This window comes from Oncorhynchus mykiss, chromosome 32, assembly GCF_013265735.2.
Source record: "Oncorhynchus mykiss isolate Arlee chromosome 32, USDA_OmykA_1.1, whole genome shotgun sequence".
NCBI lineage: Eukaryota > Metazoa > Chordata > Actinopteri > Salmoniformes > Salmonidae > Oncorhynchus > Oncorhynchus mykiss.
Window position 1 is genome coordinate 27,892,984 of NC_050572.1, and position 17,102 is coordinate 27,910,085.

The 17,102-nt window shown below is 51.2% G+C and overlaps 1 protein-coding gene across 3 annotated transcripts in view; it reads left to right on the plus strand.

Moving 5' to 3' along the window:
• LOC110488200 (RNA polymerase II subunit A C-terminal domain phosphatase) overlaps positions 1-17,102 on the plus strand; it is a 123,963-nt gene that overhangs the window by 20,823 nt on the left and 86,038 nt on the right. For all 3 annotated transcript variants that reach the window (XM_036971042.1, XM_021560310.2, XM_036971041.1), the window contains one exon: positions 4,804-4,966. In XM_036971042.1, coding sequence (XP_036826937.1) covers positions 4,804-4,966 — 163 coding nt within the window. The remainder of the gene's footprint in view (positions 1-4,803; positions 4,967-17,102) is intronic.

Genomic DNA, 17,102 nt, shown 5'->3' on the forward strand with positions numbered 1-17,102 from the left:
CGCATTTCTGTGTTCAGGAGTGTAGGTAGCTTCTTTACCTTCTTTACTCAACACCTCAATTGCCAGGTACAAAAAGGGTTAACATCCTAGGCTTGGTGTTGATGGTTTCCTTTTGAGCTGGCTCAAAATGTTGTGAAAAATGTTTTCTCTAAATTGTCTGGCATCTGTTTTCCGGACGGTCTCTGCCAGTGGCTCCATAGCTTTCTGCTTTCAGCCATATACTTTGTGTTATTATAGTGTATGTGGACACCCCATCAAATGAATGGATGTTGCTGACGGGTGTATAAAATCGAGCACACAGCCATGCAATCATGACACATATTGTCAGTAGAATGGCCTTACAGAAGAGCTCAGTGACGTTCAATGTGGCACCGTCATAGGATGCCACCTTTCCAACAAGTCAGTTTGTCAAATTTGTGCCCTGATAGAGCTGCCCCGGTCAACTGTAAGTGCTTTTGTTGTGAAGTGGAAACGTCGAGGAGCAACGACGGCCGCTGAGTTCTGAACCCTGTGCCATGTAAAAATGGTCTGTCCTCGGTTGCAGCACTCACTACAGAGTTCCAAACTGCCTCTTGAAACAACGTCAGGACAACAGTTGTTCTTCGGGAGCTTCATGAAATGGGTTTCCATGGCCAAGCAGGCATACACAAACCTAAGATCATCATGCGCAATGCCAAGCTTTGGCTGGAGTGGTGTAAAGCTCGCCGCCATTGGACTCAGTGGACACGTAGGAGCAGTGGACACGTTCTCTGGAGTGTTGAATCATGCTTCCTCATCTGGCAGTTCGACGGACAAATCTTGGTTTGGCGGATGCCAGGTGAAAGCTACCTGTCCAAATGCATAGTGCCAACTGTAAATTTTGTTGGAGGAAGACTAATGGTCTGGGTCTGTTTTTCATGTTTCGGGCTAGGTCTCTTTGTTCCAGTGAAGGGAAATCTTAACGCTACAGCATACAATGACATTCTGTGCATTCACATTCTGTGCTTCCAACTTTGTGGCAACAGTTTGGGAAAGGCCCTTTTCCTGTTTCAGCATGACAATGCCCCAGTGCACAAAGCGAGGTCCATACAGAAAGGGTTTGTCAAGATCGGTGTGGCAGAACTTGACTGGCCTGCACAGAGCCCTGACCTCAACCCCATCAAACACCTTTGGGCTGAATTGGAACGTCGACTGCGAGCCAGACCTAATCGCCCAACATTAGCGCCCGACCTCACTAATGTTCTCGTGGCAAGTCCCAGCATCAATGTCCAACATCTAGTGGAAAGTCTTCCCAGAAGAGTAGAGGCTGTTATAGCAGCAAAGGGGGGACCGACTCTATATGAATGCCCATGATTTTAGAATGAGATGTTCAATGAGCAAGTGTTCACATACTTTTGGTCATGTAGTAGATGTCATGTTATTAACATCACAATGACGCTTCGCAGCAGAGCATGGTGCTGTATTATGCATTCTGAGCCACATGGAGGAATAGTTTTGGTCATACACACACACACACACACACAGTGAGGCAGAAAGCTGAGTTTTAGAGTGGAATCATCACATGAAGCTCCTCACCAAATTGGAGACCGCCAGGAGGAAGTGCTCCCGCCTGCAGTGCGTCCTGGGTGATGTGGAGTGTCATTCACCTCCTTAATCTCTCAATACTTACTTTCTCAGTTTCTGAGAAACATTCCTCTCTACATCACCACTCAGTCCCCAGCCAGTCTCACTTGTTTATCCTCAGCTAGATACACCCCTGTTCTCAATGAGGTCCTCCAACATGATAGTTGTGAGATGTGCCAGTCTTCCTAAAGAGCAACTTTTTTATTTATTTTTATTTATTTTTTTAAGCCCGACTGATGTTTCTTTTGGGGTCAGATTCCTATTTTTACGGGGTACTTAAACTTATCTGCCGATACGATGTTTTACTGCGGGGAAATTAAAAAGCGTACTTTTTCCACACCGTATCTCCTAAATTGCCATTCAAAAGTGCAATTGTCCAGTAACTATGCTTCAAATGTTGATTTCATACATTGTGACAATAATGACACATCATGAGAATGGCCGCTAGTGGTGAGAGCCGCATGAGTGCCTTTTTTCATCCTAGTTTATTTGTTATTGGTCGGGCTCTAATTACAGTGCCTTGCAAAAGTATTCGGCCCCCTTGACCTTTGCGACATTTTGCCACATTTCAGGCTTCAAACATAAAGATATAAAACTGTATTTTTTTGTGAGGAATCAACAACAAGTGGGACACAATCATGAAGTGGAACGACATTTATTGGATATTTCAAACTTTTTTAACAAATCAAAAACTGAAAATTGGGCGTGCAAAATTATTCAGCCCCTTTACTTTCAGTGCAGCAAACTCTCTCCAGAAGTTCAGTGAGGATCTCTGAATGATCCAATGTTGACCTAAATGACTAATGATGATAAATACAATCCACCTGTGTGTAATCAAGTTTCCGTATAAATGCACCTGCACTGTGATAGTCTGAGAGGTCCGTTAAAAGCGCAGAGAGCATCATGAAGAACAAGGAACACACCAGGCAGGTCCGAGATACTGTTGTGAAGAAGTTTAAAGCCGGATTTGGATACAAAAAGATTTCCCAAGCTTTAAACATCCCAAGGAGCACTGTGCAAGCGATAATATTGAAATGGAAGGAGTATCAGACCACTGCAAATCTACCAAGACCTGGCCGTCCCTCTAAACTTTCAGCTCATACAAGGAGAAGACTGATCAGAGATGCAGCCAAGAGGCCCATGATCACTCTGGATGAACTGCAGAGATCTACAGCTGAGGTGGGAGACTCTGTCCATAGGACAACAATCAGTCGTATATTGCACAAATCTGGCCTTTATGGAAGAGTGGCAAGAAGAAAGCCATTTCTTAAAGATATCCATAAAAAGTGTTGGTTAAAGTTTGCCACAAGCCACCTGGGAGACACACCAAACATGTGGAAGAAGGTGCTCTGGTCAGATGAAACCAAAATTGAACTTTTTGGCAACAATGCAAAACGTTATGTTTGTCGTAAAAGCAACACACCATCCCCACTGTCAAACATGGTGGTGGCAGCATCATGGTTTGGGCCTGCTTTTCTTCAACAGGGACAGGGAAGATGGTTAAAATTGATGGGAAGATGGATGGGGCCAAATACAGGACCATTCTGGAAGAAAACCTGATGGAGTCTGCAAAAGACCTGAGACTGGGACGGAGATGTGTCTTCCAACAAGACAATGATCCAAAACATAAAGCAAAATCTACAATGGAATGGTTCAAAAATAAACATATCCAGGTGTTAGAATGGCCAAGTCAAAGTCCAGACCTGAATCCGATCGAGAATCTGTGGAAAGAACTGAAAACTGCTCACAAATGCTCTCCATCCAACCTCACTGAGCTCGAGCTGTTTTGCAAGGAGGAATGGGAAAAAATGTCAGTCTCTCGATGTGCAAAACTGATAGAGACATACCCCAAGCGACTTAAAGCTGTAATCGCAGCAAAAGGTGGCGCTACAAAGTATTAACTTAAGGGGGCTGAATAATTTTACACGCCCAATTTTTCAGTTTTTGATTTGTTAAAAAAGTTTGAAATATCCAATAAATGTCGTTCCACTTCATGATTGTGTCCCACTTGTTGTTGATTCTTCACAAAAAAATACAGTTTTATATCTTTATGTTTGAAGCCTGAAATGTGGCAAAAGGTCGCAAAGTTCAAGGGGGCCGAATACTTTTGCAAGGCACTGTATTTTCCCAGACCCACCTTGGCTCCACACACACAGCCTCAGCTTGGCTATCCTAAGATATCCTATAGCCTAAACATTTAGCAAAACATGTTCTCTAAGCCTCGCTTCTCAGGAGCTCCTTGTAGCTTATTCAAGGACAGGCCGCTTCTGGGTTCTCCTTTATCTGTAAAATGCTATACAGTAGCAAATACCAGCCATTGGGAGAAGTGGCTGTGATTTCCAAACGTTCCTCACAATGTGATTGGCCAGGAGGAGCTTGCTTGAAATAGACCAATCAGGTTCATCAATGAAGGGCAATATTATTATTTTGAGTAGACTTCGTTTAGAACATGTTATGAATCCTGCTCGGTGTAAAATGAAGGGAATATATCTGTAATTTCCTTCTGTCCCAGTGGATCTATCGCTGGTCTGCAAACCGCTCTTTCTCCCACTGGGAAATATCTCATTTTCACCGCATTTTTAAAAGCCCCAAAATTGCACCCCTACTCCCATCGTCTTTCCCTCCTCCCTACTAGTTCTCCCCCTCCACTCACAGATTGTGTCCTGCTACGTGTCGACGTTGTCCTAGATTAAAAACGGAGAGTTTAATGGGTAGCATCTGTCTTTTTGATTATATGAATGTATAGTTTTACTGTATCCTTCCTACGTAACACCTGTCCTTGACTTTCTCCCATATCTTTGGAAACTCACACAAACTTGGAGACAAATGGAGGGGGGTAGATATATATCACCCGTTCCAGACTCAGTAATGTCTTTGTGGCCGACCACATTTCACCTGCCTGTTAACAGGACTAAATGTCTAGTCTGGTTGTATATTAGCTGTATACTCCAGCTACCCTCTAAGGCCGTAAGCCTGAGCCTCTACTAGGAGTTCAGAACATCATGGAAAAGTGTGTGTTCTGGAGGCTGAATGTAATTATAATCACACACAGGGTGTTTGTGTGTCTCTTCGTCTTTCAGACCACCGGTGTTAAAAAGGCCCCAGTTATCGCATGGGGATTCACAATGAGTTTATGGCTAATTAGGTAATAGTTGGAGATGTTTGTGTCTGGCTGATGGTTGTTTGTTGTGGTGTGACCAGGGGGGGTCAGAAGGACCAGCAGGGGGAGATGGCGGGTCCCTCCAGTCGAGACGAGGAGCAGCCTGGACCCTCCTGCCGCCGGAGGGAACGCCAGCCCAGCATGTCAGAGACCAACCCTCTCTACACATTCTGTAAAGAAGACCTGGACAGCATGGACAAGGAGGTGAGGAACACACATAAATATATATATACACACACACACACTGTAACTACCACAATTTTAAAAAGATGTATGCATACTGAATGAAGGACCATGAAAATACATTCTGTCATGAACACTACCTGTAATGTGTCTCACAATTCTATAGTCTCCTGACCGGGTTACAGCAGTGCGGTGGGCTCTCTGCGTTGTGTGTTATTCTGAGCTCCTCATATCTGCCATACACAGACAGAACTATACACACACACACACACACACACACACACACACACACACACACACACACACACACATAACTACACTCAGACATAAAACATCAGTGCACCTTTTGATGTTCCATCTCTCTCTTCAAGGAAAGGATTCTGAGAATAAAATCATTACAAAGCACACACACACACATTGATTATAGTGCTGTTTTTCCTGGTACATCCACTAATGTGTGCAGGCTGTGCACCTCCAGCCTCGAAGCTAGATAATGGTGTTTAGTGACGTCTGATGGCTGCTAATGTGTCGGGACAGACTCCTGGGTCCTCTCCAGCAGCCTTCTCTATTTGTCTCAGTAGGGCTGTCCAGAGTCTGCCTGCCTGGAAAAAAAACTAATCTGTCCGTTCTCTGCATGTTCAGATTATAGAGTAATAGTAATGGCGTCTAACTCTGCCATGGTTCGTTGGACAAAGCATGAGGAAAACGAATGGCGCTTTTGGATAAATGTGGAAAATAAGGTCTGTGGTAAACACAGGTGTAGGAAATCTTATACATTTTGTTCTCTGAGAATCTTCATCAGCTAATGACACTGTGAATTTTGAAGAGTTTATGTAATTATAAAATACACAAAGCACATCATTCATAAAGCTCTGCTATTGTCTCATAGGACAGAGCATCTCCTAAGCCTGTGTTAACCTCACCCCTTATTTCCTGCGTTTATTCCAAAACCCTATTAATTCCCCATTCATCTTTCCCATAGAGATGCCCGAACGAACCTGAGGTAACTTACCTCCCGGGTTTTAGGACTACAAGTTGGCGCACTCTGACAATAGATAATAAAGTATTGCTCTACTAAGTCACTAAAAAACTACTAAGTTTCTCTTCTGTTCGCTGTTCTCTGTCACTCACTGGTCTCGTGTGTTGTAAGACTGTACTGGTTGCATTGCAATTGATTTAAAATGTATTTTTATTTAACCTTTATTTAACTAGGCAAGAACAAATTCTTATTTACAATAATGGCCTACCGGGGAACAGTGGGTTAACTGCCGTGTTCAGGGGCAGAACGACCTTGTCAGCTCGGGGATTCGATCCAGCAACCTTTCGGTTACAGGCCCAACACTCTAACCACTAGGCTACCTATCGCCCCAAATGATGACGGCGCCACAGAGTTTTAATTGATTCTCCAGAGAGCCCAACTCTCAGTGCTCCTACATTTGGCTGGCTGGTAAGAGAAGTTCCTCACACAACACGTTTTAACTGAATGGCCTGTTTAAAACATAGTCTGCTTGATGCCTCTACGTCTGTTTTTGAGGTAGAGCTGTGTGGCGTTCAGCCATGCTTATTATTGACCCACACACAGTCAGACAGAAGTAATTTGTATATAAAGGCTAGTTTTTTTATTGATCTGTTCTAATCGGTATTCTGTCCCCTTACACTGGCTGAATGCCTCTAGTCATTTTGTGGACATGTGCCTTTTTAAGTTATTTGGAGAGAGACGTGGTGAAAGAAATGAGAATCTGATGAATGATGGGCTGAATAAAAACAGGAGCGACGCTCATGATGGAAATCTGTGACGTTGACCTGGGTTTTATTACTGCCATATAGAATATGACTGAAGGCACTTTTATGATACTCTTCTTTTATGAAGTTTCTCTCACTCTCCTCTCTCCCTCTATCATTCACTCCACCTCTCTCCTCTCCCTCTATACTTCACTCCACCTCTCGCTCTCTCCTCTCCCTCTATCATTCACTCCACCTCTCTCCTCTCCCTCTATACTTCACTCCACCTCTCGCTCTCTCCTCTCCCTCTATCCTTCACTCCACCTCTCTCCTTTCCCTCTGTCCTTCACTCCACCTCTCTTTCCTCTCCCTCTATCCTTCACTCCACCTCTCGCTCTCTCCTCTCCCTCTATCATTCACTCCACCTCTCTCCTCTCCCTCTATACTTCACTCCACCTCTCGCTCTCTCCTCTCCCTCTATCCTTCACTCCACCTCTCTCCTTTCCCTCTGTCCTTCACTCCACCTCTCTTTCCTCTCCCTCTATCCTTCACTCCACCTCTCGCTCTCTCCCTCTATCCTTCACCCCACCTCTCGCTCTCTCCCCTCTCCCTCTATCCTTCACTCCACCTCTCTCCCCTCTCCCTCTATCCTTCACTCCACCTCTCGCTCTCCCCTCTCCCTCTATCCTTCACTCCACCTCTCGCTCTCCCCTCTCCCTCTATCCTTCACTCCACCTCTCGCTCTCTCCCCTCTCCCTCTATCCTTCACTCCACCTCTCGCTCTCTCCCTCTATCCTTCACCCCACCTCTCGCTCTCTCCCCTCTCCCTCTATCCTTCACTCCACCTCTCGCTCTCTCCCCTCTCCCTCTATCCTTCACTCCACCTCTCGCTCTCTCCCCTCTCCCTCTATCCTTCACTCCACCTCTCGCTCTCTCCCCTCTCCCCCTCTCCCTCTATCCTTCACTCCACCTCTCGCTCTCTCCCTCTATCCTCCACTCCACCTCTCGCTCTCTCCCCTCTCCCTCTGTCCTTCACTCCACTTCTCTCTCCTCTCCCTCTGTCCTTCACTCCACCTCACTTTCCTCTCCCTCTATCCTTCACTCCACCTCTCGCTCTCTCTCCTCTCCCTCTGTCCTTCACTCCACCTCTCGCTCTCTCCCCTCTCCCTCTGTCCTTCACTCCACCTCTCGCTCTCTCTCCCTCTATCCTTCACTCCACCTCTCTCTCCTCTCCCTCTATCCTTCACTCCACCTCTCGCTCCTCTCCCTCTATCCTTCACTCCACCTCTCGCTCCTCTCCCTCTATCCTTCACTCCACCTCTCTCTCGCGCTCCTCTCCCTCTATCCTTCACTCCACCTCTCACTCGCTCTCCTCTCCCTCTATCCTTCACTCCACCTCTCTCTCTCTCTCCTCTCCCTCTATCCTTCACTCCACCTCTCGCTCCTCTCCCTCTATCTTTCACTCCACCTGTCGCTTGCTCTCCTCTCCCTCTATCCTTCACTCCACCTCTCTCTCGCTCTCCTCTCCCTCTATCCTTCACTCCACCTCTCGCTCGCTCTCCTCTCCCTCTATCCTTCACTCCACCTCTCGCTCGCTCTCCTCTCCCTCTATCCTTCACTCCACCTCTCGCTCGCTCTCCTCTCCCTCTATCCTTCACTCCACCTCTTGCTCGCTCTCCTCTCCCTCTATCCTTCACTCCACCTCTCTCCCTCTATCCTTCACTCCACCTCTCGCTCGCTCTCCTCTCCCTCTATCCTTCACTCCACCTCTCTCTCGCTCTCCTCTCCCTCTATCCTTCACTCCACCTCTCGCTCGCTCTCCTCTCCCTCTGTCCTTCACTCCACCTCTCGCTCTCTCCTCTCCCTCTATCCTTCACTCCACCTCTCTCCTTTCCCTCTGTCCTTCACTCCACCTCTCTTTCCTCTCCCTCTATCCTTCACTCCACCTCTCGCTCTCTCCTCTCCCTCTATCATTCACTCCACCTCTCTCCTCTCCCTCTATACTTCACTCCACCTCTCGCTCTCTCCTCTCCCTCTATCCTTCACTCCACCTCTCTCCTTTCCCTCTGTCCTTCACTCCACCTCTCTTTCCTCTCCCTCTATCCTTCACTCCACCTCTCGCTCTCTCCCTCTATCCTTCACCCCACCTCTCGCTCTCTCCCCTCTCCCTCTATCCTTCACTCCACCTCTCTCCCCTCTCCCTCTATCCTTCACTCCACCTCTCGCTCTCCCCTCTCCCTCTATCCTTCACTCCACCTCTCGCTCTCCCCTCTCCCTCTATCCTTCACTCCACCTCTCGCTCTCTCCCCTCTCCCTCTATCCTTCACTCCACCTCTCGCTCTCTCCCTCTATCCTTCACCCCACCTCTCGCTCTCTCCCCTCTCCCTCTATCCTTCACTCCACCTCTCGCTCTCTCCCCTCTCCCTCTATCCTTCACTCCACCTCTCGCTCTCTCCCCTCTCCCTCTATCCTTCACTCCACCTCTCGCTCTCTCCCCTCTCCCCCTCTCCCTCTATCCTTCACTCCACCTCTCGCTCTCTCCCTCTATCCTCCACTCCACCTCTCGCTCTCTCCCCTCTCCCTCTGTCCTTCACTCCACTTCTCTCTCCTCTCCCTCTGTCCTTCACTCCACCTCACTTTCCTCTCCCTCTATCCTTCACTCCACCTCTCGCTCTCTCTCCTCTCCCTCTGTCCTTCACTCCACCTCTCGCTCTCTCCCCTCTCCCTCTGTCCTTCACTCCACCTCTCGCTCTCTCTCCCTCTATCCTTCACTCCACCTCTCTCTCCTCTCCCTCTATCCTTCACTCCACCTCTCGCTCCTCTCCCTCTATCCTTCACTCCACCTCTCGCTCCTCTCCCTCTATCCTTCACTCCACCTCTCTCTCGCGCTCCTCTCCCTCTATCCTTCACTCCACCTCTCACTCGCTCTCCTCTCCCTCTATCCTTCACTCCACCTCTCTCTCTCTCTCCTCTCCCTCTATCCTTCACTCCACCTCTCGCTCCTCTCCCTCTATCTTTCACTCCACCTGTCGCTTGCTCTCCTCTCCCTCTATCCTTCACTCCACCTCTCTCTCGCTCTCCTCTCCCTCTATCCTTCACTCCACCTCTCGCTCGCTCTCCTCTCCCTCTATCCTTCACTCCACCTCTCGCTCGCTCTCCTCTCCCTCTATCCTTCACTCCACCTCTCGCTCGCTCTCCTCTCCCTCTATCCTTCACTCCACCTCTTGCTCGCTCTCCTCTCCCTCTATCCTTCACTCCACCTCTCTCCCTCTATCCTTCACTCCACCTCTCGCTCGCTCTCCTCTCCCTCTATCCTTCACTCCACCTCTCTCTCGCTCTCCTCTCCCTCTATCCTTCACTCCACCTCTCGCTCGCTCTCCTCTCCCTCTATCCTTCACTCCACCTCTTGCTCGCTCTCCTCTCCCTCTATCCTTCACTCCACCTCTCGCTCGCTCTCCTCTCCCTCTATCCTTCACTCCACCTCTCTCCCTCTATCCTTCACTCCACCTCTCGCTCGCTCTCCTCTCCCTCTATCCTTCACTCCACCTCTCGCTCGCTCTCCTCTCCCTCTATCCTTCACTCCACCTTTCGGGCTCTCTCCTCTCCCTCTATCCTTCACTCCACCTCTCGCTCGCTCTCTCTCTTCTCCCTCTGTCCTTCACTCCACCTCTCGCTCGCTCTCCTCTCCCTCTATCCTTCACTCTACCTCTCGCTCTCTCCCCTCTCCCTCTATCCTTCACTCCACCTCTCGCTCTCTCCCCTCTCCCTCTATCCTTCACTCCACCTCTCGCTCTCTCTCCTCTCCCTCTATCCTTCACTCTACCTCTCGCTCTCTCCACCTCTCGCTCGCTCTCCTCTCCCTCTATCCTTCACTCCACCTCTCGCTCGCTCACCTCTCCCTCTATCCTTCACTCCTCCGCTCGCTCTCCTCTCCCTCTCTTCTCTCCCTCTATCCTTCACTCCACCTCTCGCTCTCTCCCCTCTCCCTCTATCCTTCATTCCACCTCTCTCTCTCTCTCCCTCTATCCTTCACTCCTCCGCTCGCTCTCCTCTCCCTCTATCCTTCATTCCACCTCTCTCTCTCTCTCCCTCTATCCTTCACTCCTCCGCTCGCTCTCCTCTCCCTCTATCCTTCACTCCACCTCTCGCTCTCTCCCTCTATCCTCCACTCCACCTCTCGCTCTCTCCCCTCTCCCTCTGTCCTTCACTCCACTTCTCTCTCCTCTCCCTCTGTCCTTCACTCCACCTCACTTTCCTCTCCCTCTATCCTTCACTCCACCTCTCGCTCTCTCCCCTCTCCCTCTGTCCTTCACTCCACCTCTCGCTCTCTCTCCCTCTATCCTTCACTCCACCTCTCTCTCCTCTCCCTCTATCCTTCACTCCACCTCTCGCTCCTCTCCCTCTATCCTTCACTCCACCTCTCGCTCCTCTCCCTCTTTCCTTCACTCCACCTCTCTCTCGCGCTCCTCTCCCTCTATCCTTCACTCCACCTCTCACTCGCTCTCCTCTCCCTCTATCCTTCACTCCACCTCTCTCTCTCTCTCCTCTCCCTCTATCCTTCACTCCACCTCTCGCTCCTCTCCCTCTATCTTTCACTCCACCTGTCGCTCGCTCTCCTCTCCCTCTATCCTTCACTCCACCTCTCTCTCGCTCTGCTCTCCCTCTATCCTTCACTCCACCTCTCGCTCGCTCTCCTCTCCCTCTATCCTTCACTCCACCTCTTGCTCGCTCTCCTCTCCCTCTATCCTTCACTCCACCTCTCGCTCGCTCTCCTCTCCCTCTATCCTTCACTCCACCTCTTGCTCGCTCTCCTCTCCCTCTATCCTTCACTCCACCTCTCTCCCTCTATCCTTCACTCCACCTCTCGCTCCCTCTCCTCTCCCTCTATCCTTCACTCCACCTCTCGCTCGCTCTCCTCTCCCTCTATCCTTCACTCCACCTTTCGGGCTCTCTCCTCTCCCTCTATCCTTCACTCCACCTCTCGCTCGCTCTCTCTCTTCTCCCTCTGTCCTTCACTCCACCTCTCGCTCGCTCTCCTCTCCCTCTATCCTTCACTCTACCTCTCGCTCTCTCCCCTCTCCCTCTATCCTTCACTCCACCTCTCGCTCTCTCCCCTCTCCCTCTATCCTTCACTCCACCTCTCGCTCTCTCTCCTCTCCCTCTATCCTTCACTCTACCTCTCGCTCTCTCCACCTCTCGCTCGCTCTCCTCTCCCTCTATCCTTCACTCCTCCGCTCGCTCTCCTCTCCCTCTCTTCTCTCCCTCTATCCTTCACTCCACCTCTCGCTCTCTCCCCTCTCCCTCTATCCTTCATTCCACCTCTCTCTCTCTCTCCCTCTATCCTTCACTCCTCCGCTCGCTCTCCTCTCCCTCTATCCTTCACTCCTCCTCTCTTCCTCTATCCTTCACTCCACCTCTCACTCTCTCCCCTCTCACTCTATCCTTCACTCCACCTTTCGCTCTCTCTCCTCTCCCTCTATCCTTCACTCCACCTCTCTCCCCTCTCCCTCTATCCTTCACTCCACCTCTCGCTCTCTCCCCTCTCCCTCTATCCTTCACTCCACCTCTCGCTCTCTCCCCTCTCCCTCTATCCTTCACTCCACCTCTCGCTCTCTCCCCTCTCCCCCTCTCCCTCTATCCTTCACTCCACCTCTCGCTCCTCTCCCTCTATCTTTCACTCCACCTGTCGCTCGCTCTCCTCTCCCTCTATCCTTCACTCCACCTCTCTCTCGCTCTGCTCTCCCTCTATCCTTCACTCCACCTCTCGCTCGCTCTCCTCTCCCTCTATCCTTCACTCCACCTCTTGCTCGCTCTCCTCTCCCTCTATCCTTCACTCCACCTCTCGCTCGCTCTCCTCTCCCTCTATCCTTCACTCCACCTCTTGCTCGCTCTCCTCTCCCTCTATCCTTCACTCCACCTCTCTCCCTCTATCCTTCACTCCACCTCTCGCTCCCTCTCCTCTCCCTCTATCCTTCACTCCACCTCTCGCTCGCTCTCCTCTCCCTCTATCCTTCACTCCACCTTTCGGGCTCTCTCCTCTCCCTCTATCCTTCACTCCACCTCTCGCTCGCTCTCTCTCTTCTCCCTCTGTCCTTCACTCCACCTCTCGCTCGCTCTCCTCTCGCTCTATCCTTCACTCTACCTCTCGCTCTCTCCCCTCTCCCTCTATCCTTCACTCCACCTCTCGCTCTCTCCCCTCTCCCTCTATCCTTCACTCCACCTCTCGCTCTCTCTCCTCTCCCTCTATCCTTCACTCTACCTCTCGCTCTCTCCACCTCTCGCTCGCTCTCCTCTCCCTCTATCCTTCACTCCTCCGCTCGCTCTCCTCTCCCTCTCTTCTCTCCCTCTATCCTTCACTCCACCTCTCGCTCTCTCCCCTCTCCCTCTATCCTTCATTCCACCTCTCTCTCTCTCTCCCTCTATCCTTCACTCCTCCGCTCGCTCTCCTCTCCCTCTATCCTTCACTCCTCCTCTCTTCCTCTATCCTTCACTCCACCTCTCACTCTCTCCCCTCTCACTCTATCCTTCACTCCACCTTTCGCTCTCTCTCCTCTCCCTCTATCCTTCACTCCACCTCTCTCCCCTCTCCCTCTATCCTTCACTCCACCTCTCGCTCTCTCCCCTCTCCCTCTCTCCTTCACTCCACCTCTCGCTCTCTCCCTCTATCCTCCACTCCACCTCTCGCTCTCTCCCCTCTCCCTCTGTCCTTCACTCCACTTCTCTCTCCTCTCCCTCTGTCCTTCACTCCACCTCACTTTCCTCTCCCTCTATCCTTCACTCCACCTCTCGCTCTCTCTCCTCTCCCTCTGTCCTTCACTCCACCTCTCGCTCTCTCCCCTCTCCCTCTGTCCTTCACTCCACCTCTCGCTCTCTCTCCCTCTATCCTTCACTCCACCTCTCTCTCCTCTCCCTCTATCCTTCACTCCACCTCTCGCTCCTCTCCCTCTATCCTTCACTCCACCTCTCGCTCCTCTCCCTCTATCCTTCACTCCACCTCTCTCTCGCGCTCCTCTCCCTCTATCCTTCACTCCACCTCTCACTCGCTCTCCTCTCCCTCTATCCTTCACTCCACCTCTCTCTCTCTCTCCTCTCCCTCTATCCTTCACTCCACCTCTCGCTCCTCTCCCTCTATCTTTCACTCCACCTGTCGCTTGCTCTCCTCTCCCTCTATCCTTCACTCCACCTCTCTCTCGCTCTCCTCTCCCTCTATCCTTCACTCCACCTCTCGCTCGCTCTCCTCTCCCTCTATCCTTCACTCCACCTCTCGCTCGCTCTCCTCTCCCTCTATCCTTCACTCCCCCTCTCGCTCGCTCTCCTCTCCCTCTATCCTTCACTCCACCTCTTGCTCGCTCTCCTCTCCCTCTATCCTTCACTCCACCTCTCTCCCTCTATCCTTCACTCCACCTCTCGCTCGCTCTCCTCTCCCTCTATCCTTCACTCCACCTTTCGGGCTCTCTCCTCTCCCTCTATCCTTCACTCCACCTCTCGCTCGCTCTCTCTCTTCTCCCTCTGTCCTTCACTCCACCTCTCGCTCGCTCTCCTCTCCCTCTATCCTTCACTCTACCTCTCGCTCTCTCCCTCTATCCTTCACTCCACCTCTCGCTCTCTCCCCTCTCCCTCTATCCTTCACTCCACCTCTCGCTCTCTCTCCTCTCCCTCTATCCTTCACTCTACCTCTCGCTCTCTCCACCTTTCGCTCTCTCTCCTCTCCCTCTATCCTTCACTCCACCTCTTGCTCGCTCGCTCTCTCTCCTCTCCCTCTATCCTTCACTCTACCTCTCGCTCTCTCCCCTCTCCCTCTATCCTTCACTCCTTCACTCTACCTCTCGCTCTCTCCCCTCTCCCTCTATCCTTCACTCCACCTCTCGCTCTCTCCCCTCTCCCTCTATCCTTCACTCCACCTCTCGCTCTCTTTCCTCTCCCTCTCCTCTCCCTCTATCTTTCACTCTACCTCTCGCTCTCTCCCCTCTCCCTCTATCCTTCACTCCACCTCTCTCTCGTGCTCCTCTCCCTCTATCCTTCACTCCACCTCTCTCGCTCTCCTCTCCCTCTATCCTTCACTCCTCCTCTCGCTCTCTCCCCTCTCCCTCTATCCTTCACCCCACCTCTCGCTCTCTCGCTCTCTCCCTCACCCCACCTCTCGCTCTCTCCCCTCTCCCTCTATCCTTCACTCCACCTCTCTCCCCTCTCCCTCTATCCTTCACTCCACCTCTCTCCCCTCTCCCTCTATCCTTCACTCCACCTCTCGCTCTCTCCCCTCTCCCTCTATCTTTCACTCCACCTCTCTCTCTCTCCCTCTATCCTTCACCCCACCTCTCGCTCTCTCCCCTCTCCCTCTCTCCCCTCTCCCTCTATCCTTCACTCCACCTCTCTCCCCTCTCCCTCTATCCTTCACTCCACCTCTCTCCCCTCTCCCTCTATCCTTCACTCCACCTCTCTCCCCTCTCCCTCTATCCTTCACTCCACCTCTCTCCCCTCTCCCTCTATCCTTCACTCCACCTCTCTCCCCTCTCCCTCTATCCTTCACTCCACCTCTCTCCCCTCTCCCTCTATCCTTCACTCCACCTCTCTCCCCTCTCCCTCTATCCTTCACTCCACCTCTCTCCCCTCTCCCTCTATCCTTCACTCCACCTCTCTCCCCTCTCCCTCTATCCTTCACTCCACCTCTCTCCCCTCTCCCTCTATCCTTCACTCCACCTCTCTCCCCTCTCCCTCTATCCTTCACTCCACCTCTCTCCTCTCCCTCTATCCTTCACTCCACCTCTATCCTTCACTCCACCTCTCTCTCTCTCTCTCTCCTCTACCTCTATCCTTCACTCCACCTCTCTCCTCTACCTCTATCCTTCACTCCACCTCTCTCCTCTACCTCTATCCTTTACTCCACCTCTATCCTTCACTCCATCTCTCTCCCCTCCCTCTATCCTTCACTCCACCTCTCTCCCCCTCCCTCTATCCTTCACTCCACCTCTCTCCCCTCTCCCTCTATACTTCACTCCATCTCTCCCCTCTCCCTCTATCCTTCACTCCACCTCTCTCCCCTCTCCCTCTATCCTTCACTCCACCTCTCTCCTCTCCCTCCATCCTTCACTCCACCTCTCACTCTCTCCTTCACTCCACCTCTCGCTCTCTCTACTCTCCCTCTATCCTTTACTCCACCTCTATCCTTCACTCCACCTCTCTCTCTCTCCTCTATCTCCATCCTTCACTCCACCTCTCTCCTCTACCTCTATCCTTCACTCCACCTCTCGCTCTCTCCCCTCTCCCTCTATCCTTCACTCTACCTCTCGCTCGCTCTCCTCTCCCTCTATCCTTCACTCCACCTCTCACTCTCTCCTTCACTCCACCTCTCGCTCTCTCTACTCTCCCTCTATCCTCTCCCTCTATCCTTTACTCCACCTCTATCCTTCACTCCACCTCTCACTCTCTCTCCTCTACCCCTATCCTTCACTCCACCTCTCTCCTCTCCCTCTATCCTTCACTCCACCTCTCCCTCTATCCTTCACTCCACCTCTCCCTCTATCCTTCTCTCCACCTCTCACTCCCTCCTTCACTCCACCTCTCGCTCCCTCCTTCACTCCACCTCTCGCTCTCTCTACTCTCCCTCTATCCTCTCCCTCTATCCTTTACTCCACCTCTATCCTTCACTCCATCTCTCTCTCTCTCCTCTACCTCTATCCTTCACTCCACCTCTCTCCTCTCCCTCTATCCTTCACTCCACCTCTCTCTCCTCTCCCTCTTTCCTTCACTCCACCTCTCGCTCCTCTCCCTCTATCCTTCACTCCACCTCTCTCTCCTCTATCCGTCACTCCACCTCTCGCTCTCTCCTCTCCACCTCTCGCTCTCGCTCCTCTCCCTCTATCCTTCACTCCACCTCTCTCCTCTCCCTCTATCCTTCACTCCACCTCTCTCTCCTCTCCCTCTATCCTGACAGTAGCACAGATCAGACAGCTTGTCACGACAAATGGGTTCCAGTTATGAGTTTGAATCTGTTTCAGATATCACCGTGATTGGTCATGCTATGATTGATGAAGGGCTTGTTGTGAACCAGGAGACTGCAGAAAGGGATCATGGCTGTGTCTAGAATAGCACCCTGTTCCCTTTATTGAGTTTGCCTTTAGGTACGTCATTGAGAACACGTTCTCTTTAGAGGGTTATCTTGAGCTCTGGTCAAAAGTAGTGCACTACATAGGGAATAGGGTGCCATTTCGGACACGCATCAAGAGAGACTGTAGACATTCGCTCGGTCTGTTTATGAGTTCAACTGAAAGATGATGTTTGGCAACCCTGGTCGCCACGGGCTACGGTTCTGCACTTCTACTGCTGCTGTGTCAGAATCTTACATGAGAAGACCTTTCTTTCTTGTCTTTGGTCTTTTTTAGTTTAATGTTGAATGGAGTCTCGGGCTGCTCCACAAACAAAATGCCAAAGCAAAACC